General features: G+C 44.1%; 1 protein-coding gene across 1 annotated transcript in view; it reads left to right on the top strand.

Annotated features, from left to right (window-relative positions):
* The first annotated feature begins 784 nt into the window (after positions 1–784).
* Positions 785–27926, top strand: part of LOC142663566 (pancreatic triacylglycerol lipase-like) — a 46321-nt gene continuing 19179 nt past the window's right edge. The window contains exons 1-8 of the mRNA XM_075842311.1: positions 785–894; positions 9811–9859; positions 17644–17807; positions 18540–18662; positions 18742–18876; positions 19887–19995; positions 22495–22614; positions 22726–22845. Of these exons, the coding sequence (XP_075698426.1) occupies positions 9811–9859; positions 17644–17807; positions 18540–18662; positions 18742–18876; positions 19887–19995; positions 22495–22614; positions 22726–22845 (820 nt within the window). The 5' untranslated portion in view covers positions 785–894. The remainder of the gene's footprint in view (positions 895–9810; positions 9860–17643; positions 17808–18539; positions 18663–18741; positions 18877–19886; positions 19996–22494; positions 22615–22725; positions 22846–27926) is intronic.

Below are 27926 nucleotides of genomic sequence, written 5' to 3'. Positions count from 1 at the left end.
TACTTATCCTGTACTGATCCTGAGTTACATCCTGTATTATACTCCAGAGCTGCACTCACTATTCTGCTGGTGGAGTCACTGTGTACCTACAGTACATTACTTATCCTGTAAAGATCCTGAGTTACTGTTAGCGCAGATTTTAGTATTATATGAAGCTTCATCTGGGCTGGCGCATCAGGAAAATTGCGCAGGTGCAGTGCATTACAAATAGAAGACGCTGTTGGACGGGTTTTTGTCACATCTCTTTCATGAGCAGACGTTTTTGGGATGAAAGCTGAGGCGCTACATGGGAAGGAGACCTGGATAATTAGGGGCAGCACTTCAGGATGAAACAATTTGGGGCAGTTCTTGTAAACACAGTATATTAGTTATTGCCATTCCCCCCTTATCCACTATTATATATGATGGGTTTGGATCCAGTCCTAGAAGACATCAGAGACTCAGACACATTTTTTTTCGGCAATCAGGGCACTTGCAATTCACAAAGAATTTCTTCAGAATAAATATTCTCAGACGGCCGGTTGGTTTAAGTCTGGCCCGAAACAAATTCGCTCGTGTACAAGGCAGCGGGACGCACGTCGTGTGCGTGATCGCCAGAAGATTTGCAGATGGTTTTATCTGAAGGACGGAGGAGACTCCAGATCAGGATATTATCATACAGAAAATCCACAGAACCTCAGTGTTTATGGGTCAATAAACGGTTTGTCATGTGAGAGTCAGTGCTCGGCCCCACCTATTTCTGGAGAACCGATGTGGATGGGACCAGGATCCTCCACCTGCTCACCTCTGATATGTCCCGATCTGATAGGGATCTCTCCTCCCACCTGCTCATGTATTTCAGAGAGCTGACACCTGTCTGCAGCACATTCACAGAGCAGCAGCTGTGGTGACAAGGTGAGTGATGGACGACCGAGGGGAATCCATGTAACAGGAGAGACCTGAAAAATATTCACCAGAACTGAGGAAATATTATTACTATTATTATTATGTTGATTATTATTATTATTATTATTATTATTATTATTATGTTATTATGTTATTATTATTATTATGTTATTATTATTATTATTATTATTATTATTATGTTATTATGTTATTATTATTATTATGTTATTATTATTATTATTATTATTATTATTATTATGTTATTATTATTATTATGTTATTATTATTATTATTATTATTATTATTATTATTATTATTATGTTATTATTATTATTATGTTATTATTATTATTATTATTATTATGTTATTATTATTATTATGTTATTATGTTATTATTATTATTATGTTATTATTATTATTATTATTATGTTATTATTATTATTATTATGTTATTATTATTATTATTATTATGTTATTATTATTATTATTATGTTATTATTATTATTATTATTATGTTATTATTATTATTATTATTATTATTATTATTATTATTATTATGTTATTATTATTATTATTATGTTATTATTATTATTATTATTATTATTATTATTATGTTATTATGTTATTATTATTATTATGTTATTATTATTATTATGTTATTATTATTATTATTATTATGTTATTATTATTATTATTATGTTATTATTATTATTATTATGTTATTATTATTATTATTATTATTATTATTATTATTATTATTATTATTATTATTATGTTATTATTATTATTATTATTATTATTATGTTTATTATTATTATTATTATTATGTTATTATTATTATTATTATTATTATTATTATGTTATTATGTTATTATTATTATTATGTTATTATTATTATTATGTTATTATTATTATTATTATTATTATTATTATGTTATTATTATTATTATTATTATTATTATTATTATGTTTATTATTATTAATATTATTATGTTATTATTATTATTATTATTATTATTATTATGTTTATTATTATTATTATTATTATGTTATTATTATTATTATTATTATTATTATGTTATTATGTTATTATTATTATTATGTTATTATGTTATTATTATTATTATGTTATTATGTTATTATTATTATTATTATGTTTATTATTATTATTATGTTATTATGTTATTATTATTATTATGTTATTATTATTATTATTATTATTATTATTATGTTATTATTATTATTATTATGTTATTATGTTATTATTATTATTATGTTATTATTATTATTATTATTATTATGTTTATTATTATGATTTTTGGGTTTTCCTTGGGTTTATACATTTAGATGCTTATATAAGACATTATCCAGTATTGGTTGCCTCTGTCACTCCTATAATCTGGAGAGTAGAATAATATAATAATTAGACTTTATGGGACACAGAGCTGCAGATATAGAGATGATACATGGATGTCACGTGGGTGCAAGAAAATTGGTGGAAGTCTTTGGTACCTGTTGGGTGTCATCCTTCCTGTGTATCTGTTTGGTGTCATCCTTCCTGTGGTATTTGGTGGGTGTTATCCTTCCTGTGTATCTGTTGGGTGTCATCCTCCTGTGGTATTTGGTGGGTGTTATCCTTCCTGTGTATCTGTTGGGTGTTAAACCTTCCCGTGTATCTGTTGGGTGTCATCCTTCCTGTGTATCTGGTGGGTGTTATCCTTCCCGTGTATCTGTTGGGTGTCATCCTTCCTGTGTATCTGGTGGGTGTTATCCTTCCTGTGTATCTGTTGGGTTTTATCCTTCCTGTGTATCTGTTGGGTGTTTTTCTTCCAGTGTATCTGTTGAGTGTTATGCTTCCTGTGTAACTGTTGGGTGTCATCCTTCCTGTGTATCTGTTGGGTGTCATCCTTCCTGTGTATCTGTTGGGTGTTATTCTTCCTTGGTACCTGTTAGGTATAATCCTTCCTAGTTACCTGTTGAGTTTAACCGTTCCTCAGCACCCGTTGGTTCTGGGCAGGGGGATGTACATAGTGCAGGTCTCTGGTTTATCTAACAATAGTGCTGAGAGCTGTGATTTGAATAGTTGACAGATGAGACTGGTGGGCGCTCCATGCTGTACACTGCAGCACCTCTCACTGAAGGTCGCCATGCCAACGCAACCAGCTTCTTTTCCAACAAAAGGCCACATGTGCCAGGAAAGCTTTGTCACTGCCCGAGATTTATAAAACAATGGGCACTGGCAGCGTCGGACTGGCCCACTGGATAATCCTCCAGTGGGCCCGGGCCGCGAGCTGCTTTTATCCGGCAGTGGAGCAGAGAGACATTGTCTCCCTGCCCCGCTGCTCACTCTTGTAGGCAGGTACGGCGGTAGGACTCCCTGCCGACCATAGCAGCTGTAGCGGCTGCTACAGGGCTCTCGGCATGAGAAGACCCACGCCGCTGGGCACATAAATGTTATGTACTGGTCGGCACAGGCCCCCTCTTGCCCGGTGGCGTCTCTAGCACCGGAGGTGGCCATGGTGCTAGTGACTACTACATTCACTTGTATCTGCGTCCGCAGATACCATTGAATAGTATAGACTACAGGCCACGTTATGCCTGCAGCCTATAAGCCGCTGGGACGGAGTTCCTGCGCAAGCCAGCGTGATGATGTCATTGCATCATGCTGGCTATGCCATCTGAAACGTTAGAGCGCTCCGTCCGTCATGGGAACGGGGCAAGGTAAGTACAATAATATTTTTTTGGAGGGTGTGATGCTATCTATTGAGGGGGCTGTGTGGCGCTATCTACTAGTGGTGGGCTGTGTGGTGCTATCTACTAGGGGGAGGCTGTGTGGCACTATACAGGGGGATGGCTGTGTGGCACTATACAGGGGGAGGGCTGTGTGACACTATCTACTAGGGGGGGCTGTGTGGCACTATCTACTAGGGGGGTTGTGTGGCACTATACAGGGGGAGGGCTGTGTGGCACTATCTACTAAGCACTATCTACTATCTACACAGCCCCCCCTAGTAGATAGCGCCACACAGAGCTCCCCCTGTATAGTGCCACACGCACTATACAGGGGGAGCTCTGTGTGGTGCTATCTTCTAGGTGGGGGGGGGGTGCTGTGTGGCGCCATCTACTACGGGGGATGTGTGGCACTTTACAGACGGAGGGCTGTGTGGCAATATACAGGGGGGAGTGTGGCACTATCTAATAGGGTGGCTGTGTGGCACTATACGAGGGGGCTGAGCTGCAGTATACAAGGGGGTTGTGTGGCACTATCTACAAGACGGGGCTGTATGTCTGGCACTATCTACAAGAGGGGGGCAGTGTGTGTGTGTGGCACTACCTACAAGAGAGGGGCTGTGTGTGTGGCACTATCTATAGGAGGGGGACTATTTTTGACACTATCTATAAGAGGGGGGCTGTGTCTGGCACTATCTACAAGAGGGGGAGCTGTGTGTGGCATTATCTACAAAATGGGTAGCTGTGTGTGGCACTATCTACAAGAGGGGGATGTGTGTGTGGCACTATCTACAAGAGGGGGAGCTTTGTGTGGCACTATCTACAAGAGGGGGCTATGTGTGGCACTATCTACAAGAATGGGCACTCTGTGTGGCACTATCTACAAGAGGGGGCTGTATGTGGCACCATCTACAAGAGTGGGAGCTCTGTGTAGCACTATCTAAAAGGGGGGGGCCTGTGTATGGCACTATCTACAAGAGGGGGGCTGTGTGTAGCACTATCTACAAGAGGGGGCTGTGTGTGTGTGTGGCACTATCTACAAGAAGGAGGACTGTGTGTGTGGCACTACCTACAAGAGAGGGTCTGTGTGTGGCACTATCTACAAGAGTGGTAGCTCTGTGTGGCACTATCTACAAGAGGGGGCTGTGTGTGGCACTATCTAAAAGAGGGGGGCTGTGTGTGGCACTATCTACAAGAGGGGTGCTGTGTGCGGCACTATCTACAAGAGGGGGGTCTGTGTGTGTGGCACTACCTACAAGAGAGGGGCTATGTGTGTGTGGCACTATCTATAAGAGGGGGGCTGTGTCTGGCACTATCTACAAGAGGGGGAGCTGTGTGTGGCACTATCTACAAAAGGGGGAGCTGTGTGTGGCACTATATACAAGAGTGGGAGCTTTGTGTGGCACTGTCTACAAGAGGGGGCTGTGTGTGGCACTATCTACTATAGTGGGAACTCTGTGTGCCACTATCTACAAGAGTGGGAACTCTGTGTGGCACTATCTAAAAGAAGGGGGCTTTGTGTGGCACTATCTTCAAGAGGGGGCTGTGTGTGGTACTATCTACAAGAGGGGGGGCTGTGTGTGGCACTATCTACAAGGGGCTGTGTGTGGCACTATTATTATTGTGGGGCCTAAAGGGGGTACTATTATAGTGTGTGGCACTGAGGGGGCATTATTTCCGTCTGGGGTACTATAAATAGTGAGGTTTTTGTAGAAGGTGGGGAGGTGCTACAAAAGAGAGAAGCCAAAGATGTTTTTGTTTCAAATTCTGCAGAGGCGATTTGTAGTCGGGAGAAGACGTCAGGGCAATCTGGGCCGGATGAAAAAGAAAAGGAAAAGTGAGTGACTGCAATCTGAGAAGACGACACCTGTGAGTCACTGGATTTCACTGTATTGTATTAAAGGAATTTTACCATCTTGGACATTTATGGCATATCCACAGGAAATACCAAAAATGTCTGATAGATGCAGGTCCCAGCTCTGGTACCCGCAGCTATAACTAGAACTGACCGCAGAATCATGGCGGAGACCAGTGAAGTGAGGGTCGTGCGTGCGCGCAGCTCTCTCCATTCTGTTGTATGGTTGTTATGGAAATAGCCGAGCAGCTCTTTCTCAGCTGTTTCAGTAACTCCCATTGAACAGAATGGAGAGAGCTGCGCGTAAGCACGATCCTCACTCCACTGGTCTCCCCCTGGATTCTGCGATCAGTTCTAGATATAGCTGCGGGTACCAGAGCTGGGACCTGCATCTTTCAGACATTTTTGGTATTTCCTGTGGATTTCCCGTAAATGTCTAAGATGGGAAAACTCCTTTACGTTCTATGGTCTGCAGAGCTTGTGTAGGACTGGTGTCTACCACTATATGGTCACTATGTGGTGTAATATTATATGGTCTGTAGAGCTTGTGTAGGACTGGTATCTACCACTATATGGTCACTATGTGGTGTAATATTATATGGTCTGTAGAGCTTGTGTAGGACTGGTGTCTACCACTATATGGTCACTGTATGGTGTAATATTATATGGTCTGTAGAGCTTGTGTAGGACTGGTGTTTACCACTATATGGTCACTGTATGGTGTAATATTATATGGTCTGTAGAGCTTGAGTAGGACTGGGGTCTATCACTATATGGTCACTGTATGGTGTAATATTATATGGTCTGTAGAGCTTGTGTAGGACTGGTATCTACCACTATATGGTCACTATGTGGTGTAATATTATATGGTCTGTAGAGCTTGTGTAGGACTGGGGTCTGTCATTATATGGTCACTTTGTGGTGTAATATTGGTCTTTGGTTTACTACACAATTAAGAGTGGTTGCATTATTTCTATATAGCTGACAGGTGGGCCACAAAAATGATTTCCTCTGGTGGGCCCAAGGTACTCCAGTCCGACATGGGACACCAGACACAGTCGCCAGCACTATGGAGAGCGCTATGAAGATGAAACATCACCATTTATTAATTTCCTGTTGATTATATAGCACCAACATCTTCCACAGAGCTGCACAGAGCTTGCTTTCACTCACATCAGTCCCTGTCCCTAATAGGAACTCACAAACTAATTTCCGTATCTCAGACACTGGGTTCATTTCACAGACAGCTAAACACTGAGCCCCCGTGCTGCTAACCACTGAGTCACCGTGCAGCTAACCACTGAGTCACCATGCAGCTAAACACTGAGTCACCGAGCAGCTAACCACTGAGTCACCGAGCAGCTAACCACTGAGTCACCGTGCAGCTAATCACTCAGTCACCGTGCAGCTAACCACTGAGTCACCGTGCTGCTAACCACTGAGCCTCCGTGCGGCTAACCACAGAGTCACCGTGCAGATAACCACTGAGTCACCGTGCAGCTAACCACTGAGTCACCGTGCAGCTAAACACTGAGTCACCGTGCAGCTAACCACTGAGTCACCATGCAGCTAACCACTGAGTCACCGTGCAGCTAAACACTGAGTCACCGTGCTGCTAAACACTGAGCCCCCGTGCGGCTAACCACTGAGTCACCGTGCAGCTAACCACTGAGTCACCGTGCAGCTAACCACTGAGTCACCGTGCAGCTAACCACTGAGTCACCGTGCAGCTAACCACTGAGTCACCGTGCAGCTAACCACTGAGTCACCGTGCAGCTAAACACTGAGTCACCGTGCTGCTAAACACTGAGCCCCCGTGCGGCTAACCACAGAGTCACCATGCAACTAACCACTTAGTCACCGTGCAGCTAACTACTGAGTCACCGTGCTGCTAACCACTGAGCCCCTGTGCTGCCAACCACTGAGCCATCGTGCTGCTAACCACTGAGCCACCGTGCTGCTAACCACTGAGCCACCGTGCTGCTAACTACTGAGCCCCCGTGCTGCCAACCACTGAGCCCCCGTGCTGCTAACCACTGAGCCCCCGTGCTGCTAACCACTGAGCCCCCGGGCTGCTAACCACTGAGCCCCCGTGCTGCCAACCACTGAGCCCCCGTGCTGCTAACCACTGAGCCCCCGTGCTGCTAACCACTGAGCCCCTGTGCTGCTAACCACTGAGCCCCCGTGCTGCTAACCACTGAGCACCTCTGATACTAACCACTGAACCCCTGTGCTGCCAACCACTGAGCCATCGTGCTGCTAACCACTGAGCCACCGTGCTGCTAACCACTGAGCCACCGTGCTGCTAACTACTGAGCCCCCGTGCTGCCAACCACTGAGCCCCCGTGCTGCTAACCACTGAGCCCCCGTGCTGCTAACCACTGAGCCCCCGGGCTGCTAACCACTGAGCCCCCGTGCTGCTAACCACTGAGCCCCCGTGCTGCTAACCACTGAGCCCCCGTGCTGCTAACCACTGAGCCCCTGTTCTACTAACCACTGAGCCACCGTGCTGCTAACCACTGAGCCCCTGTGCTGCTAACCACTGAGTCACCGTGCTGCTAAGCACTGAGCCCTTGTGCTGCTAACCACTGAGCCCCTGTGCTGCTAACCACTGAGCCCCCGTGCTGCTAACCACTGAGCCCCCGGGCTGCTAACCACTGAGCACCTCTGATACTAACCACTGAGCCCCAATGCTGCTAACCACTGAGCCCCTGTGCTGCTAACCACTGAGCCCCCGTGGTGCTAACCACTGAGCCTCCGTGCTGCTAACCACTGAGCACCTCTGATACTAACCACTGAGCCCCCGTGCTGCTAACCACTGAGCCCCCATTCTGCTAACCACTGAGCCCCCGTGCTGCTAACCATAGAGCCACCATGGTGCAAACTATTGAGCACCTGTGCCGCACGCCACTTAAAAAGGTGGGAGGGGCTTAGCGTTAGTGGGTGGTGCCGCACAGGCCTGATGAATTTACTACAATTTAACCCAGAAACTGGTGTCAATTATCGCGCAAATCTACTCCATCTCGTAGCTGAAGCAGATGTGACTTTCTGGCGCACAGGAGCCTCTTAATAAATGGGGCACATTTTACTCCAGCGCTGCTCGCATTAAGACTGGCGGATAAAACATCAGGCTTAATAAATTCATGCCCCCACCTTGTATCAATTCTTCAACATTTCCAAGATCTCTGCATGCTGTCAGTAATAGAAAGTGTTCTAGTTTTTATCTAGAGGCTGAAATCATGTTCTGACCTAGTTCTGCTCACAGCTGAGGTTTTGTTATAGTGTGTCCAGTCTGAACAATGCTTTGCAAGCTAAACACAGCAGCAGCAGCAGCACACATCTCTCTCCTGTCCTGATTTTTTTTTGTTACCATGTGTTAGCACAGGTAAAATGTTTCAGTCTGTAGTCCAGGCTGTTTATCTCACAGAGGATACGATTGTAACAAACCCTCAGCTGTGAGGAGTATTAGGTCTTTACGCATTTTCATTCTCTTTAAAACGGAAACCTGCCGGAATGGTGACGAACGGAAACCATTAGCAATGTTTCCGTCACCATTAATATCACTGGTGACGGAAACAGAAGCCGTGGTTTCATTCACTTTCCGCTGCGGGGTTCACCCGACGGAAACCTCCGACGGAACCCCGGAACGGAAAGCGAACGCTGATGTGAACAAGCCCCTAGGCCTCGTTTACATCCGTCCTTCTGTTCTGTTCATCCATTCCGTCAGAGGAACAGATGAACGAAAAGCCAAACGGAAACCACAGCTTCCGTGCATTGGCATTGATTTAATGGTAACGCTTCCGTTGCAAATGGTTTCCGTTTTGTAAGGTTGCCATTTTTTAGTGGAAACAATAGCGCAGTCAACGGCACTTTTGTTTCCGCTGAAAAATCAGAAACCTTATAAAACGGAAACAAACGGAAACCATTTGCAACGGAAGCGTTACCATTAAATCAATGCCAATGCACGGAAGCTGTGGTTTCAGTTTATCTGTTCCTCTGACGGAATGGATGAACGGAAACCCCAAACGGAACCCGACGCCGATGTGAACGAGGCCTAAACAATAATGGCCCCGTTCACTGACAGCAAGCATAATCTTGAAATTGTGAGGAAGTCAAAGTCTATAAGAAAGTTGGAGAAGTTTTTATTATACGTGATTACGATTTATTGACATAAAGACGAAACTCCTTTCATCTTCACCAATACTTTGCGCCCGGTCATGAAATGTCGCACATGAATGATTAGATATAATATATTGTACAATAAAACACCACTCACGAAAACCGGCTCAGCAGCGCCCCCCACTGACACCTCTGTAAAATGTATATATCTTAATTCACAGATGATTGCCGTTTTACTGCCGATCGTCTTTCTGGTGGGAGCTGTGAAAGGTAAGAAACCACTGATGTATCTATGTATTTTATATGATGTTCTGCAGATCCCAAGAGAGGTCAGTGGTGTGATAATCTGCAGAAAAAAAAATCACTGTGTATCAGGAGGTAGAGGAGCAATGTTCTGCACATCGCTAGACAGGTAAGGGGTGTAATAATCTGCAGGATATATCACTATGTATCAGGAGGTAGAGGAGCAATGTTCTGCAGATCACTAGAGAGGTCAGTGGTGTAATAATCTGAAGGATATATCACTATGTATCTGTCAGGAGTTGGAGGAGCGATGTTCTGCAGATCTGTAGAGAGGTGAGTGGTGTAATAATCTGCAGGATATATCACTATGTATCTGTCAGGAGGTAGAGGAGCAATGTTCTGCAGATCTGTAGAGAGGTCAGTGGTGTAATAGTCTGCAGGATATATCACTATGTATCTGTCAGGAGGTAGAAGAGCAATGTTCTGCAGATCTGTAGAGAGGACAGTGGTGTAATAATCTGCAGGATATATCACTATGTATCTGTCAGGAGGTGGAGGAGCAATGTTCTGCAGATCTGTAGAGAGGTCAGTGGTGTAATAATCTGCAGGATATATCACTATGTATCTGTCAGGAGGTGGAGGAGCAATGTTCTGCAGATCTGTAGAGAGGTCAGTGGTGTAATAATCTGCAGGATATATCACTATGTATCTGTCAGGAGGTGGAGGAGCAATGTTCTGCAGATCTGTAGAGAGGACAGTGGTGTAATAATCTGCAGGATATATCACTATGTATCTGTCAGGAGGTGGAGGAGCAATGTTCTGCAGATCTGTAGAGAGGTCAGTGGTGTAATAATCTGCAGGATATATCACTATGTATCTGTCAGGAGGTAGAGGAGCAATGTTCTGCAGATCTGTAGAGAGGTCAGTGGTGTAATAATCTGCAGGATATATCACTATGTATCTGTCAGGAGGTAGAGGAGCGATGTTCTGCAGATCTGTAGAGAGGTCAGTGGTGTAATAATCTGCAGGATATATCACTATGTATCTGTCAGGAGGTAGAGGAGCAATGTTCTGCAGATCTGTAGAGAGGTCAGTGGTGTAATAATCTGCAGGATATATCACTATGTATCAGGAGGTAGAGGAGCAATGTTCTGCAGATCTGTAGAGAGGACAGTGGTGTAATAATCTGCAGGATATATCACTATGTATCTGTCAGGAGGTAGAGGAGCAATGTTCTGCAGATCTGTAGAGAGGTCAGTGGTGTAATAGTCTGCAGGATATATCACTATGTATCTGTCAGGAGGTAGAGGAGCAATGTTCTGCAGATCTGTAGAGAGGTCAGTGGTGTAATAATCTGCAGGATATATCACTGTATCTGTCAGGAGGTAGAGGAGCAATGTTCTGCAGATCTGTAGAGAGGTCAGTGGTGTAATAATCTGCAGGATATATCACTGTATCTGTCAGGAGGTAGAGGAGCAATGTTCTGCAGATCTGTAGAGAGGTCAGTGGTGTAATAATCTGCAGGATATATCACTATGTATCTGTCAGGAGGTAGAGGAGCAATGTTCTGCAGATCTGTAGAGAGGTCAGTGGTGTAATAGTCTGCAGGATATATCACTATGTATCTGTCAGGAGGAAGAGGAGCAATGTTCTGCAGATCTGTAGAGAGGTCAGTGGTATAATAGTCTGCAGGATATATCACTATGTATCTGTCAGGAGGTAGAGGAGCGATGTTCTGCAGATCTGTAGAGAGGTCAGTGGTGTAATAATCTGCAGGATATAGCACTATGTATCTGTCAGGAGGTAGAGGAGCAATGTTCTGCAGATCTGTAGAGAGGTCAGTGGTGTAATAATCTGCAGGATATATCACTATGTATCTGTCAGGAGGTAGAGGAGCAATGCTCTGCAGATCTCTAGAGGGGTCAGTGGTGTAATAATCTGCAGGATATATCACTATGTATCTGTCAGGAGGTGGAGGAGCAATGTTCTGCAGATCTGTAGAGAGGTCAGTGGTGTAATAGTCTGCAGGATATATCACTGTATCTGTCAGGAGGTAGAGGAGCAATGTTCTGCAGATCTGTAGAGAGGTCAGTAGTGTAATAATCTGCAGGATATAGCACTATGTATCTGTCAGGAGGTGGAGGAGCAATGTTCTGCAGATCTGTAGAGAGGTCAGTGGTGTAATAATCTGCAGCATATATCACTATGTATCTGTCAGGAGGTAGAGGAGCAATGTTCTGCAGATCTGTAGAGAGGTCAGTGGTGTAATAATCTGCAGGATATATCACTATGTATCTGTCAGGAGGTAGAGGAGCAATGTTCTGCAGATCTGTAGAGAGGTCAGTGGTGTAATAATCTGCAGGATATATCACTGTGTATCTGTCAGGAGGTAGAGGAGCGATGTTCTGCAGATCTGTAGAGAGGTCAGTGGTGTAATAATCTGCAGAATATATCACTATGTATCTGTCAGGAGGTAGAGGAGCAATGTTCTGCAGATCTGTAGAGAGGTCAGTGGTGTAATAATCTGCAGGATATATCACTATGTATCTGTCAGGAGGTAGAGGAGCAATGTTCTGCAGATCTGTAGAGTGGTCAGTGGTGTAATAATCTGCAGGATAAATCACTATGTATCTGTCAGGAGGTAGAGGAGCGATGTTCTGCAGATCTGTAGAGAGGTCAGTGGTGTAATAGTCTGCAGGATATATCACTGTATCTGTCAGGAGGTAGAGGAGCAATGTTCTGCAGATCTGTAGAGAGGTCAGTGGTGTAATAATCTGCAGGATATATCACTATGTATCTGTCAGGAGGTAGAGGAGCAATGTTCTGCAGATCTGTAGAGTGGTCAGTGGTGTAATAATCTGCAGGATAAATCACTATGTATCTGTCAGGAGGTAGAGGAGCGATGTTCTGCAGATCTGTAGAGAGGTCAGTAGTGTAATAATCTGCAGGATATAGCACTATGTATCTGTCAGGAGGTGGAGGAGCAATGTTCTGCAGATCTGTAGAGAGGTCAGTGGTGTAATAATCTGCAGGATATATCACTATGTATATGTCAGGAGGTAGAGGAGCGATGTTCTGCAGATCTGTAGAGAGGTCAGTGGTGTAATAATCTGCAGGATATATCACTGTGTATCTGTCAGGAGGTAGAGGAGCGATGTTCTGCAGATCTGTAGAGAGGTCAGTGGTGTAATAATCTGCAGGATATATCACTATGTATATGTCAGGAGGTAGAGGAGCAATGTTCTGCAGATCTGTAGAGGGGTCAGTGGTGTAATAATCTGCAGGATATATCACTATGTATCTGTCAGGAGGTAGAGGAGCGATGTTCTGCAGATCTCTAGAGAGGTCAGTGGTGTAATAATCTGCAGGATATATCACTATGTATCTGTCAGGAGGTAGAGGAGCAATGTTCTGCAGATCTGTAGAGAGGTCAGTGGTGTAATAATCTGCAGGATATATCACTATGTATCTGTCAGGAGGTAGAGGAGCAATGTTCTGCAGATCTGTAGAGAGGTCAGTGGTGTAATAATCTGCAGGATATATCACTATGTATCTGTCAGGAGGTAGAGGAGCAATGTTCTGCAGATCTGTAGAGAGGTCAGTGGTGTAATAGTCTGCAGGATATATCACTATGTATCTGTCAGGAGGTAGAGGAGCAATGTTCTGCAGATCTCTAGAGAGGTCAGTGGTGTAATAATCTGCAGCATATATCACTATGTATCTGTCAGGAGGTAGAGGAGCAATGTTCTGCAGATCTGTAGAGAGGTCAGTGGTGTAATAATCTGAAGGATATATCACTATGTATCTGTCAGGAGTTGGAGGAGCGATGTTCTGCAGATCTGTAGAGAGGTCAGTGGTGTAATACTCTGCAGGATATATCACTATGTATCTGTCAGGAGGTAGAGGAGCAATGTTCTGCAGATCTGTAGAGGAGGTCAGTGGTGTAATAATCTGCAGGATATATCACTATGTATCTGTCAGGAGGTAGAGGAGCAATGTTCTGCAGATCTGTAGAGAGGTCAGTGGTGTAATAATCTGCAGGATATATCACTATGTATCTGTCATGAGGTGGAGGAGCAATGTTCTGCAGATCTGTAGAGGAGGTCAGTGGTGTAATAATCTGCAGGATATATCACTATGTATCTGTCAGGAGGTAGAGGAGCAATGTTCTGCAGATCTGTAGAGAGGTCAGTGGTGTAATAATCTGCAGGATATATCACTATGCATCTGTCAGGAGGTGGAGGAGCGATGTTCTGCAGATCTGTAGAGAGGTCAGTGGTGTAATAATCTGCAGGATATATCACTATGTATATGTCAGGAGGTAGAGGAGAGATGTTCTGCAGATCTGTAGAGATGACAGTGGTGTAATAATCTGCAGGATATATCACTATGTATCTGTCAGGAGGTGGAGGAGCAATGTTCTGCAGATCTGTAGAGAGGTCAGTGGTGTAATAATCTGCAGGATATATCACTATGCATCTGTCAGGAGGTGGAGGAGCGATGTTCTGCAGATCTGTAGAGAGGTCAGTGGTGTAATAATCTGCAGGATATATCACTATGTATCTGTCAGGAGGTAGAGGAGCAATGTTCTGCAGATCTGTAGAGAGGTCAGTGGTGTAATAATCTGCAGGATATATCACTATGTATCTGTCAGGAGGTGGAGGAGCAATGTTCTGCAGATCTGTAGAGTGGACAGTGGTGTAATAATCTGCAGGATATATCACTATGTATCTGTCAGGAGGTAGAGGAGCAATGTTCTGCAGATCTGTAGAGAGGACAGTGGTGTAATAATCTGCAGGATATATCACTATGTATCTGTCAGGAGGTAGAGGAGCGATGTTCTGCAGATCTGTAGAGAGGTCAGTGGTGTAATAATCTGCAGGATATATCACTATGTATCTGTCAGGAGGTGGAGGAGCAATGTTCTGCAGATCTGTAGAGTGGACAGTGGTGTAATAATCTGCAGGATATATCACTATGTATCTGTCAGGAGGTAGAGGAGCAATGTTCTGCAGATCTGTAGAGAGGTCAGTGGTGTAATCTGCAGAATATATCACTATGTATCTGTCAGGAGGTAGAGGAGCAATGTTCTGCAGATCTGTAGAGGGGTCAGTGGTGTAATAATCTGCAGGATATATCACTATTTATCTGTCAGGAGGTGGAGGAGCAATGTTCTGCAGATCTGTAGAGGGGTCAGTGGTGTAATAATCTGCAGGATATATCACTATGTATCTGTCAGGAGGTAGAGGAGCGATGTTCTGCAGATTTGTAGAGTGGACAGTGGTGTAATAATCTGAAGGATATATCACTATGTATCTGTCAGGAAGTAGAGGAGCAATGTTCTGCAGATCTCTAGAGGTCAGTGGTGTAATAATCTGCAGGATATATCACTATGTATCTGTTAGGAGGTAGAGGAGCAATGTTCTGCAGATCTGTAGAGTGGTGTAATAATCTGCAGGATATATCACTATGTATCTGTCAGGAGGTAGAGGAGCAATGTTCTGCAGATCTAGAGAGGACAGTGGTGTAATAATCTGCAGGATATATCACTATGTATCTGTCAGGAGGTAGAGGAGCAATGTTCTGCAGATCTGTAGAGAGGTCAGTTGTGTAATAATCTGCAGGATATATCACTATGTATCTGTCAGGAGGTAGAGGAGCAATGTTCTGCAGATCTGTAGAGAGGTCAGTGGTGTAATAATCTGCAGGATATATCACTATGTATCTGTCAGGAGGTAGAGGAGCGATGTTCTGCAGATCTGTAGAGAGGTCAGTGGTGTAATAATCTGCAGGATATATCACTATGTATCTGTCAGGAGGTGGAGGAGCAATGTTCTGCAGATCTGTAGAGTGGACAGTGGTGTAATAATCTGCAGGATATATCACTATGTATCTGTCAGGAGGTAGAGGAGCAATGTTCTGCAGATCTGTAGAGAGGTCAGTGGTGTAATAATCTGCAGGATATATCACTATGTATCTGTCAGGAGGTGGAGGAGCAATGTTCTGCAGATCTGTAGAGGTCAGTGGTGTAATAATCTGCAGGATATATCACTATGTATCTGTCAGGAGGTAGAGGAGCAATGTTCTGCAGATCTGTAGAGAGGTCAGTGGTGTAATCTGCAGAATATATCACTATGTATCTGTCAGGAGGTAGAGGAGCAATGTTCTGCAGATCTGTAGAGAGGTCAGTGGTGTAATAGTCTGCAGGATATATCACTATGTATCTGTCAGGAGGTAGAGGAGCAATGTTCTGCAGATCTGTAGAGAGGTCAGTGGTGTAATAATCTGCAGGATATATCACTATGTATCTGTCAGGAGGTAGAGGAGCAATGTTCTGCAGATCTGTAGAGAGGTCAGTGGTGTAATAGTCTGCAGGATATATCACTATGTATCTGTCAGGAGGTAGAGGAGCAATGTTCTGCAGATCTGTAGAGAGGTCAGTGGTGTAATAGTCTGCAGGATATATCACTATGTATCTGTCAGGAGGTAGAGGAGCAATGTTCTGCAGATCTGTAGAGAGGTCAGTGGTGTAATAATCTGCAGGATATATCACTATGTATCTGTCAGGCAGTGGAGGAGCGATGTTCTGCAGAACTGTAGAGAGGTCAGTGGTGTAATAATCTGCAGGATATATCACTATGTATCTGTCAGGAGGTAGAGGAGCAATGTTCTGCAGATCTGTAGAGGGGTCAGTGGTGTAATAATCTGCAGGATATATCACTATGTATCTGTCAGGAGGTGGAGGAGCAATGTTCTGCAGATCTGTAGAGGGGTCAGTGGTGTAATAATCTGCAGGATATATCACTATGTATCTGTCAGGAGGTAGAGGAGCGATGTTCTGCAGATCTCTAGAGAGGTCAGTGGTGTAATAATCTGCAGGATATATCACTATGTATCTGTCAGGAGGTAGAGGAGCAATGTTCTGCAGATCTGTAGAGAGGTCAGTGGTGTAATAGTCTGCAGGATATATCACTATGTATCTGTCAGGAGGTGGAGGAGCAATGTTCTGCAGATCTCTAGAGAGGTCAGTGGTGTAATAATCTGCAGGATATATCACTATGTATCTGTCAGGAGGTAGAGGAGCAATGTTCTGCAGATCTGTAGAGTGGACAGTGGTGTAATAATCTGCAGGATATATCACTATGTATCTGTCAGGAGGTAGAGGAGCAATGTTCTGCAGATCTAGAGAGGACAGTGGTGTAATAATCTGCAGGATATATCACTATGTATCTGTCAGGAAGTAGAGGAGCAATGTTCTGCAGATCTGTAGAGAGGTCAGTGGTGTAATAATCTGCAGGATATATCACTATGTATCTGTCAGGAGGTAGAGGAGCGATGTTCTGCAGATCTGTAGAGGTCAGTGGTGTAATAATCTGCAGGATATATCACTATGTATCTGTCAGGAGGTGGAGGAGCAATGTTCTGCAGATCTGTAGAGAGGTCAGTGGTGTAATAATCTGCAGGATATATCACTATGTATCTGTCAGGAGGTAGAGGAGCGATGTTCTGCAGATCTGTAGAGGAGGTCAGTGGTGTAATAATCTGCAGGATATATCACTATGTATCTGTCAGGAGGTGGAGGAGCAATGTTCTGCAGATCTGTAGAGAGGTCAGTGGTGTAATAATTTGCAGGATATATCACTATGTATCTGTCAGGAGGTGGAGGAGCAATGTTCTGCAGATCTGTAGAGAGGTCAGTGGTGTAATAATCTGCAGGATATATCACTATGTATCTGTCAGGAGGTAGAGGGCACAGTGATGTTCTGCAGAGGTGAGTGGTGTAATAGTCTGCCTCTTGTGTCCCCCTGCAGGCGGGGAGGTCTGTTACTCCAGGATCGGGTGTTTCACAGACAATGTTCCTTGGTCCGGGACCCTCGAGCGGCCGATCTATAAGCTGCCGTGGTCTCCAGAGAAGATCAATGTTCGGTTCTTGCTCTACACAAAATCAAACCCCAACAACTTCCAGGAAAGTAAAGTGGAGGAATCTACATGAAGTGTAAACTGTGACGGCAGCGGAACCTCCCGCTGCACATCCCGAGCTAGAAAGAAACGGGATATTAGTTGGTTACGAGGGTTTATTCACGGCGCCGCTCCTATCACATTATACAAGTGGCGACTACTGACACCCCCGTCATCATACCCGTCATCATACCCGTCCTCGCCCCCGTCATCATACCCGTCCTCACACCTGTCCTCACCCCCGTCTTCACACTTGTCCTCACACCCATCATCACATTATATAAGTGGCGACTACTGATATCCCCGTCCTCGCTCCCGTCCTCACACCCGTCCTCACACTTGTCCTCACACCCGTCATCACATTATAAAAGTGGCGACTACTGACATCCCCGTCCTCACACTTGTCTTCGCACCCGTCCTCACACCCGTTCTCGATCCTGTCCTCACACCCATCCTCACAACCATCCTCACACTTGTCCTCGCCCCCGCACTATCCTCACACTTGTCCTCGTCAGCACCCTTGTCCTCGCCCCCGTCCTCACCCTTGTCCTCGCCCCCGTCCCGTCCTCACCCCCGTCCTCACACTTGTCCCCACCCTTGTCCTCGCCCCCATCCTCACCCTTGTCCTCGCCCCCGTCCCGTCCTCACCCCCGTCCTCACACTTGTCCTCACCCCCGTCCTCATCGATGTTGCCTCTGGCTGCTCATTGGTCGCTGTCACCTGAATTATCCGTTATCATTTGCAGGAGGTGAACGCCATCAACCCCTCGACCATCTCAGCCTCGAACTTCAGGACGAGCAGAAAGACGCGGTTCATCATCCATGGCTTCATTGATAAAGGGGAGGAGGGCTGGCTGACGAACATGTGTAAGGTGCGTGTCCTGCTCTCGCTGCACGCATGTAGTCGGGTCGCTGCGGCGCTCTCACACGTCTCTTCTCTGCTGCTTCCAGGCCATGTTACAGGTGGAGGACGTGAACTGTTTCAGCATCGACTGGAGCGGCGGCTCGCGGACTCTGTTCACTCAGGCAGCCAATAACATCCGAGTGGTGGGGGCAGAAGTCGCCTATTTCATCGATGTTCTCTCGGTAGGTGGTTCATGGTGGAGAACAATGACTGGCAGAGGTAGAGACTGTGCCATTGTTATGGGGCCAAAAGATGGGGGATTGGAGGGCTGTGAATTAAATGCCACAACTACCGTAACTGAAGAGTAGTGCGATTCCGGCAGTTTAACCCCTTAGAAGCTGCGGTCAGGCTTACACCATACTCCGTATACCAAGGCATTATATCTGTGATCAGAAGACGGCGTTGTGAAGTTCCTAGCGGGCAAAAAAAAAAAAAAGAATCAAAAAATGAAAACAGTTAAATAAAGTTTATGAATAAAAAAAGATCACAGTAAAAATAAAACCACTTTTTTTTTCCATAAAACGTGGATTGATTTAGAAAAAGTGGAAAAAACAAAAACAAATCGACACATATAAAGTATCGCTGTGATCGCAACGACTCGAACAATGAAGTTAACACATTCATTAAACTGCTGGGGGCGTGAAAAAGAAAAACGCAAAAAACAACGTTTTACACCCCCCCAAAAAATGAATAAAAGTTAATCAATGAAGTCCCATTTACCCCAAAATATGCCGTGTGAACATACCCGTAGAAATGCGACAGTGAAAAAACTGAACATAGTGTGTGCTCATTAATGCCCAAAAAGGCCTGGCCATTAAGGGGTTAGTGTTAGGTGAAGGGACCCTAAAAGGGAGACACTTAACGGGGTCATCCAGGCTCAGAATAACATCACTGTTGTCTTCCAGAACAGAGCCACTCCTGTCCATGGGGGGGGGGGTGTCTGGTATTAAAGTGCATGTGGCTAAGCTGCAATACCGCACACAACCTTTGGACAGGTGTGGCGCTGTTTTTGAATGAAAGCAGCCATGTTTTCCTATTCCTGGACATAGATCGTGCATAGATTGTCCACGGTCGGTCCCTCCCCATAAATCACGTGGTATCTCCGGAACGTTCCCCTGCACTCCCCGGAGCAGTCGCTGGGGCTGTAATATCGGGATTATTGCTCATTAATAATTATTTTCATGTTTTTCAGAGTAACTTCGGCTACTCTCCAGCGAATGTCCACGTCATCGGCCACAGTCTGGGGGCTCACGCGGCCGGAGAGGTCGGGAAGAGGAGGCGCGGAATTGGCAGAATAACTGGTGGGTTTAAAATGAGGATAAAAAAATGTATCTTCAGTGACTTACAAAAAAGTCTAAAAAGTTCCCGTCATCCGGGGTGAAATAAAGGGCCGGGACACGCTGAAAGATAACCACTCCTATTCCATGTATAAGGAAAACTTTCTAATAGACCTTGTGTTTGACAATATTTACAAGATCTATGCTTGCAGACAGTGAATGGAAATAACCATTATTTACATACAGAGACTGAAACCTGTGCAAATCTATTCCTGTTAAAGGTTTGTTACAATGTATCAGTCCAGGTAAACACAGCAGCAGCACAAATCCCTGCCCTGTCCTGGACTCCAGGCTGATGGCTGTTACCTGCACTGATACATTGTAACAAGCTGATTGGATCATTGCTTTAGGCCTCATTTACACGAGCGTGTGCGTTTTGCGCGCGCAAAAAACGCTGCGTTTTCCGCGCGCAAAAGGCACTTGACAGCTGCGTGTGTCATCCGTGTATGATGCGCGGCTGCGTGATTTTCGCGCAGCCGCCATCATAGAGATGAGGCTAGTCGACGCCCGTCACTGTCCAAGGTGCTGAAAGAGCTAACTGATCGGCAGTAACTCTTTCAGCACCCTCGACAGTGAATGCCGAACACAATATACACCAACCTGTGAATAAAAAAAGACGTTCATACTTACCAAGAACTTCCTGCTTCCCCCAGTCCGGGCTCCCGGCCGTTGCCTTGGTGACGCGTCCCTCTCTTGTCATCCGGCCCCACCTCCCAGGATGACGCCGCAGTCCATGAGACCGCTGCAGCCTGTGATTGGCTGCAGCCTGTGCTTGGCCTGTGATTGGCTGCAGCTGTCACTTGGACTTAACTGTCATCCCGGGAGGTCGGACCGGAGTTATCGGTAAGTCAGAACGTCTTTTTTTTTTTACAGGTTCATGGATTTTCGGAGCGGAAGTCACTGTCCATGGTGCTGAACCAGTTTAACGCTTTCAGCACCGTGGGCAGTGACTGTCTCCTGACGTCGCGTACCCGAACATTTTTTACCGGTTTCGGTCAAAACGAGTTTGGCCGAACCCGGTGAAGTTCGGGGCGCTCATCTCGAATTTGACACTCCGTTTGGATGTTTGTAAACAGAAAAGCACGTGGTGCTTTTCTGTTTACATTCAGGAGTTTGACAGCTCTTGCGCGAATCACGCAGTTCGCACGGAAGTGCTTCCGTGCGGCATGCGTGGTTTTCACGCACCCATTGACTTCAATGGGTGCGTGAGTGCGCGAAAAACGCACGATTATAGAACATGTCGTGAGTTTTTTTCTGCGCACACGCGCTGAGCGCAATTCACGCATCGTCTAAACTGCCCCATTGACTAATATAGGTGCGTACGACATGCGTGCAAAGCACGCGCGTCGCACGCGCGTATATTACGTTCGTGTAAATGAGGCCTTATTCTGACATCTACACCTGCATCCCGGACTGTCCAGAATCCCTTCATCTCCTCTAATAGTGACCTGTAATCCCACATCTCTGACGCTCTCTTCTCTCATGTGACCTGTAATCCCACATCTCTGACGCTCTCTTCTCTCATGTGACCTGTAATCCCATATCTCTGACGCTCTCTTCTCTCATGTAACCTGTAATCCCACATCTCTGACGCTCTCTTCTCTCATGTGACCTGTAATCCCATATCTCTGACACTCTCTTCTCTCATGTGACCTGTAATCCCACATCTCTGACGCTCTCTTCTCTCATGTGACCTGTAATCCCACATCTCTGACGCTCTCTTCTCTCATGTGACCTGTAATCCCACATCTCTGACGCTCTCTTCTCTCATGTGACCTGTAATCCCACATCTCTGACGCTCTCTTCTCTCATGTGACCTGTAATCCCACATCTCTGACGCTCTCTTCTCTCATGTTACCTGTAATCCCACATCTCTGACGCTCTCTTCTCTCATGTGACCTGTAATCCCACATCTCTGACGCTCTCTTCTCTCATGTGACCTGTAATCCCACATCTCTGACGCTCTCTTCTCTCATGTGACCTGTAATCCCACATCTCTGACGCTCTCTTCTCTCATGTGACCTGTAATCCCACATCTCTGACACTCTTCTCTCATGTGACCTGAAATCCCACATCTCTGACGCTCTCCTCTCTCATGTGACCTGTAATCCCACATCTCTTACGCTCTCTTCTCTCATGTGACCTGTAATCCCATATCTCTGACACTCTCTTCTCTCATGTGACCTGTAATCCCACATCTCTGACGCTCTCTTCTCTCATGTGACCTGTAATCCCACATCTCTGACGCTCTCTTCTCTCATGTGACCTGTAATCCCACATCTCTGACGCTCTCTTCTCTCATGTGACCTGTAATCCCACATCTCTGACGCTCTCCTCTCTCATGTGACCTGTAATCCCATATCTCTGACGCTCTCCTCTCTCATGTGACCTGTAATCCCACATCTCTGACGCTCTCCTCTCTCATGTGACCTGTAATCTGACTGTCTCTATTTGCACACACAGGACTGGATCCCGCTGAACCATACTTCCAGGGAACCCCCATTGAGGTGAGGCTGGACCCCTCAGACGCCTCGTTTGTTGATGCCATTCACACAGATGGTGCCCCGATGATCCCTAATATAGGTGCGTATATTCCAGGAGGTGCTACACCTGAGGGTATAACTCCCATCCTCTGCATGAGACGCCTTCACCCGTCCTCCTGAGAGACTGATAGATAGAAGTCGTGTCTTCCAGGTTTAGGAATGAGTCAGCAGGTCGGTCACCTGGACTTCTTCCCAAATGGCGGAGAGGAAATGCCGGGATGTAGGAAGAACGCGCTCTCCCAGATCATAGACCTTGATGGAATCTGGCAAGGTAACAAATCAGAAATCTGCAGAGACAGGACATACAGGGGGCGACTCAAATGTCTGGAGCCACCCACATATATAAATATATACTGTACAGATAATGTAGTGGTGTCACCTGCAGTCCTACGTAACACCACAGACAACACATTGATAACTCTCTGAGTACAGATAATGTAGTAGTGTTACCTGCAGTCCTATGTAACACCACAGATAACACAGTGATAACTCTCTGAGTACAGATAATGTAGTAGTGTTACCTGCAGTCCTATGTAACACCACAGATAACACAGTGATAACTCTCTGAGTACAGATAATGTAGTAGTGTTACCTGCAGTCCTATGTAACACCACAGATAACACAGTGATAACTCTCTGAGTACAGATAATGTAGTAGATGTTACCTGCAGTCCTATGTAACACCACAGATAACACAGTGATAACTCTCTGAGTACAGATAATGTAGTAGATGTTACCTGCAGTCCTATGTAACACCACAGATAACACAGTGATAACTCTCTGATTACAGATAATGTAGTAGATGTTACCTGCAGTCCTATGTAACACCACAGATAACACAGTGATAACTCTCTGATTACAGATAATGTAGTAGATGTCACCTGCAGTCCTATGTAACACCACAGATAACACAGTGATAACTCTCTGATTACAGATAATGTAGTAGATGTTACCTGCAGTCCTATGTAACACCACAGATAACACAGTGATAACTCTCTGATTACAGATAATGTAGTAGATGTCACCTGCAGTCCTATGTAACACCACAGATAACACAGTGATAACTCTCTGATTACAGATAATGTAGTAGATGTTACCTGCAGTCCTATGTAACACCACAGACAACACAGTGATAACTCCCTGAGTACAGATAATGTAGTAGATGTTACCTGCAGTCCTATGTAACACCACAGATAACACAATGATAACTCTCTGATTACAGATAATGTAGTAGATGTTACCTGCAGTCCTATGTAACACCACAGATAACACAGTGATAACTCCCTGATTACAGATAATGTAGTATTGTTACCTGCAGTCCTATGTAACACCACAGACAACACAGTGATAACTCCCTGAGTACAGATAATGTAGTAGATGTTACCTGCAGTCCTATGTAACACCACAGATAACACAGTGATAACTCTCTGAGTACAGATAATGCAGTAGATGTTACCTGCAGTCCTATGTAACACCACAGATAACAAGGTGATAACTCTCTGAGTACAGATAATGTAGTAGATGTCACCTGCAGTCCTATGTAACACCACAGATAACACAGTGATAACTCTCTGAGTACAGATAATGTGGTAGATGTTACCTGCAGTCCTATGTAACACCACAGATAACACAGTGATAACTCTCTGAGTACAGATAATGTAGTAGTGTTACCTGTAGTCCTATGTAACACCACAGATAACACAGTGATAACTCTCTGGGTACAGATAATGTAGTAGTGTTACCTGCAGTCCTATGTAACACCACAGATAACACAGTCATAACTCTCTAATTACAGATAATGTAGTAGATGTTACCTGCAGTCCTATGTAACACCACATATAACACAGTGATATCTCTCTGATTACAGATAATGTAGTAGATGTTTCCTGCAGTCCTATGTAACACCACAGATAACACAGTGCTAACTCTCTGATTACAGATAATGTAGTAGTGTTACCTGCAGTCCTATGTAACACCACAGATCACACAGTGATAACTCTCTGATTACAGATAATGTAGATGTTACCTGCAGTCCTATGTAACACCACATATAACACAGTGATAACTCTCTGAGTACAGATAATGTAGGGGATGTTACCTGCAGTCCTATGTAATACCACAGATAACACAGTGATAAATCTCGAGTACAGATAATGTAGTAGATGTTACCTGCAGTCCTATGTAACACCACAGATGACACAGTGATAACTCTCTGAGTACAGATAATTTAGGGGATGTTACCTGCAGTCCTATGTAATACCACAGATAACACAGTGATAAATCTCGAGTACAGATAATGTAGTAGTGTTACCTGCAGTCCTATGTAACACCACAGATAACACAGTGATAACTCTCTGATTACAGATAATGTAGTAGATGTTACCTGCAGTCCTATGTAACACCACAGATAACAGTGATAACTCCCTGATTACAGATAATGTAGTAAATGTTACCTGCAGTCCTATGTAACACCACAGATAACACAGTGATAACTCTCTGAGTACAGATAATGTAGTAGATCTTACCTGCAGTCCTATGTAACACCACAGATAACACAGTGATAACTCTCTGAGTTCAGATAATGTAGTAGATGTGACCTGCAGTCCTATGTAACACCACAGATAACACAGTGATAAGTCTCTGAGTACAGATAATATAGTAGATGTTACCTGCAGTCCTATGTAACACCACAGATAACACAGTGATAACTCTCTGATTACAGATAATGTAGTAGATGTCACCTGCAGTCCTATGTAAGACCACAGATAACACAGTGATAACTCTCTGATTACAGATAATGTAGTAGATGTTACCTGCAGTCCTATGTAACACCACAGATAACACAGTGATAACTCTCTGATTACAGATAATGTAGTAGATGTCACCTGCAGTCCTATGTAACACCACAGATAACACAGTGATAACTCTCTGATTACAGATAATGTAGTAGATGTTACCTGCAGTCCTATGTAACACCACAGATAACACAGTGATAACTCCCTGATTACAGATAATGTAGTATTGTTACCTGCAGTCCTATGTAACACCACAGACAACACAGTGATAACTGCCTGAGTACAGATAATGTAGTAGATGTTACCTGCAGTCCTATGTAACACCACAGATAACACAGTGATAACTCTCTGAGTACAGATAATGTAGTGTTACCTGCAGTCCTATGTAACACCACAGATAACACAGTGATAGCTCTCTGATTACAGATAATGTAGTGTTACCTGCAGTCCTATGTAACACCACAGACAACACAGTGATAACTCTCTGAGTACAGATAATGTAGTGTTACCTGCAGTCCTATGTAACACCACAGATAACACAGTGATAACTCTCTGAGTACAGATAATGTAGTAGATGTCACCTGCAGTCCTATGTAACACCACAGATAACACAGTGATAACTCTCTGAGTACAGATAATGTAGTAGTGTTACCTGCAGTCCTATGTAACACCACAGATAACACAGTGATAACTCTCTGAGTACAGATAATGTAGTAGTGTTACCTGCAGTCCTATGTAACACCACAGATAACACAGTGATAACTCTCTGAGGACAGATAATGTAGTAGTGTTACCTGCAGTCCTATGTAACACTACAGATAACACACTGATAACTCTCTGAGTACAGATAATGTAGTAGATGTTACCTACAGTCCTATGTAACACCACAGATAACAGTGATAACTCTCTGAGCACAGATAATGTAGTGGATGTTACCTGCAGTCCTATGTAACACCACAGATTACAAGGTGATAACTCTCTGAGTACAGATAATGTGGTAGATGTTACCTGCAGTCCTATGTAACACCACAGATAACACAGTGATAACTCTCTGAGTACAGATAATGTAGTAGTGTTACCTGCAATCCTATGTAACACCACAGATAACACAGTGATAACTCTCTGGGTACAGATAATGTAGTAGTGTTACCTGCAGTCCTATGTAACACCACAGATAACACAGTCATAACTCTCTGAGTACAGATAATGTAGTAGATGTCACCTGCAGTCCTATGTAACACCACATATAACACAGTGATATCTCTCTGAATACAGATAATGTAGTAGATGTTTCCTGCAGTCCTATGTAACACCACAGATAACACAGTGCTAACTCTCTGATTACAGATAATGTAGTAGTGTTACCTGCAGTCCTATGTAACACCACAGATCACACAGTGATAACTCTCTGATTACAGATAATGTAGATGTTACCTGCAGTCCTATGTAACACCACATATAACACAGTGATAACTCTCTGAGTACAGATAATGTAGGGGATGTTACCTGCAGTCCTATGTAATACCACAGATAACACAGTGATAAATCTCGAGTACAGATAATGTAGTAGATGTTACCTGCAGTCCTATGTAACACCACAGATGACACAGTGATAACTCTCTGAGTACAGATAATTTAGGGGATGTTACCTGCAGTCCTATGTAATACCACAGATAACACAGTGATAAATCTCGAGTACAGATAATGTAGTAGTGTTACCTGCAGTCCTATGTAACACCACAGATAACACAGTGATAACTCTCTGATTACAGATAATGTAGTAGATGTTACCTGCAGTCCTATGTAACACCACAGATAACACAGTGATAACTCCCTGATTACAGATAATGTAGTAAATGTTACCTGCAGTCCTATGTAACACCACAGATAACACAGTGCTAACTCTCTGATTACAGATAATGTAGTAGTGTTACCTGCAGTCCTATGTAACACCACAGATAACACAGTGATAACTCCCTGATTACAGATAATGTAGTATTGTTACCTGCAGTCCTATGTAACACCACAGACAACACAGTGATAACTCCCTGAGTACAGATAATGTAGTAGATGTTACCTGCAGTCCTATGTAACACCACAGATAACACAGTGATAACTCTCTGAGTACAGATAATGCAGTAGATGTTACCTGCAGTCCTATGTAACACCACAGATAACACAGTGATAACTCTCTGATTACAGATAATGTAGTAGATGTTACCTGCAGTCCTATGTAACACCACAGATAACAGTGATAACTCCCTGATTACAGATAATGTAGTAAATGTTACCTGCAGTCCTATGTAACACCACAGATAACACAGTGATAACTCTCTGAGTACAGATAATGTAGTAGATCTTACCTGCAGTCCTATGTAACACCACAGATAACACAGTGATAACTCTCTGAGTTCAGATAATGTAGTAGATGTGACCTGCAGTCCTATGTAACACCACAGATAACACAGTGATAAGTCTCTGAGTACAGATAATATAGTAGATGTTACCTGCAGTCCTATGTAACACCACAGATAACACAGTGATAACTCTCTGATTAC

The sequence above is a fragment of the Rhinoderma darwinii genome, chromosome 11 (genome assembly GCF_050947455.1).
Source record: "Rhinoderma darwinii isolate aRhiDar2 chromosome 11, aRhiDar2.hap1, whole genome shotgun sequence".
Classification (NCBI taxonomy): Eukaryota; Metazoa; Chordata; class Amphibia; order Anura; family Rhinodermatidae; genus Rhinoderma; species Rhinoderma darwinii.
Note: the sequence above shows the minus strand (reverse complement) of the source record. Positions and strands in the feature narration are given on the sequence as shown.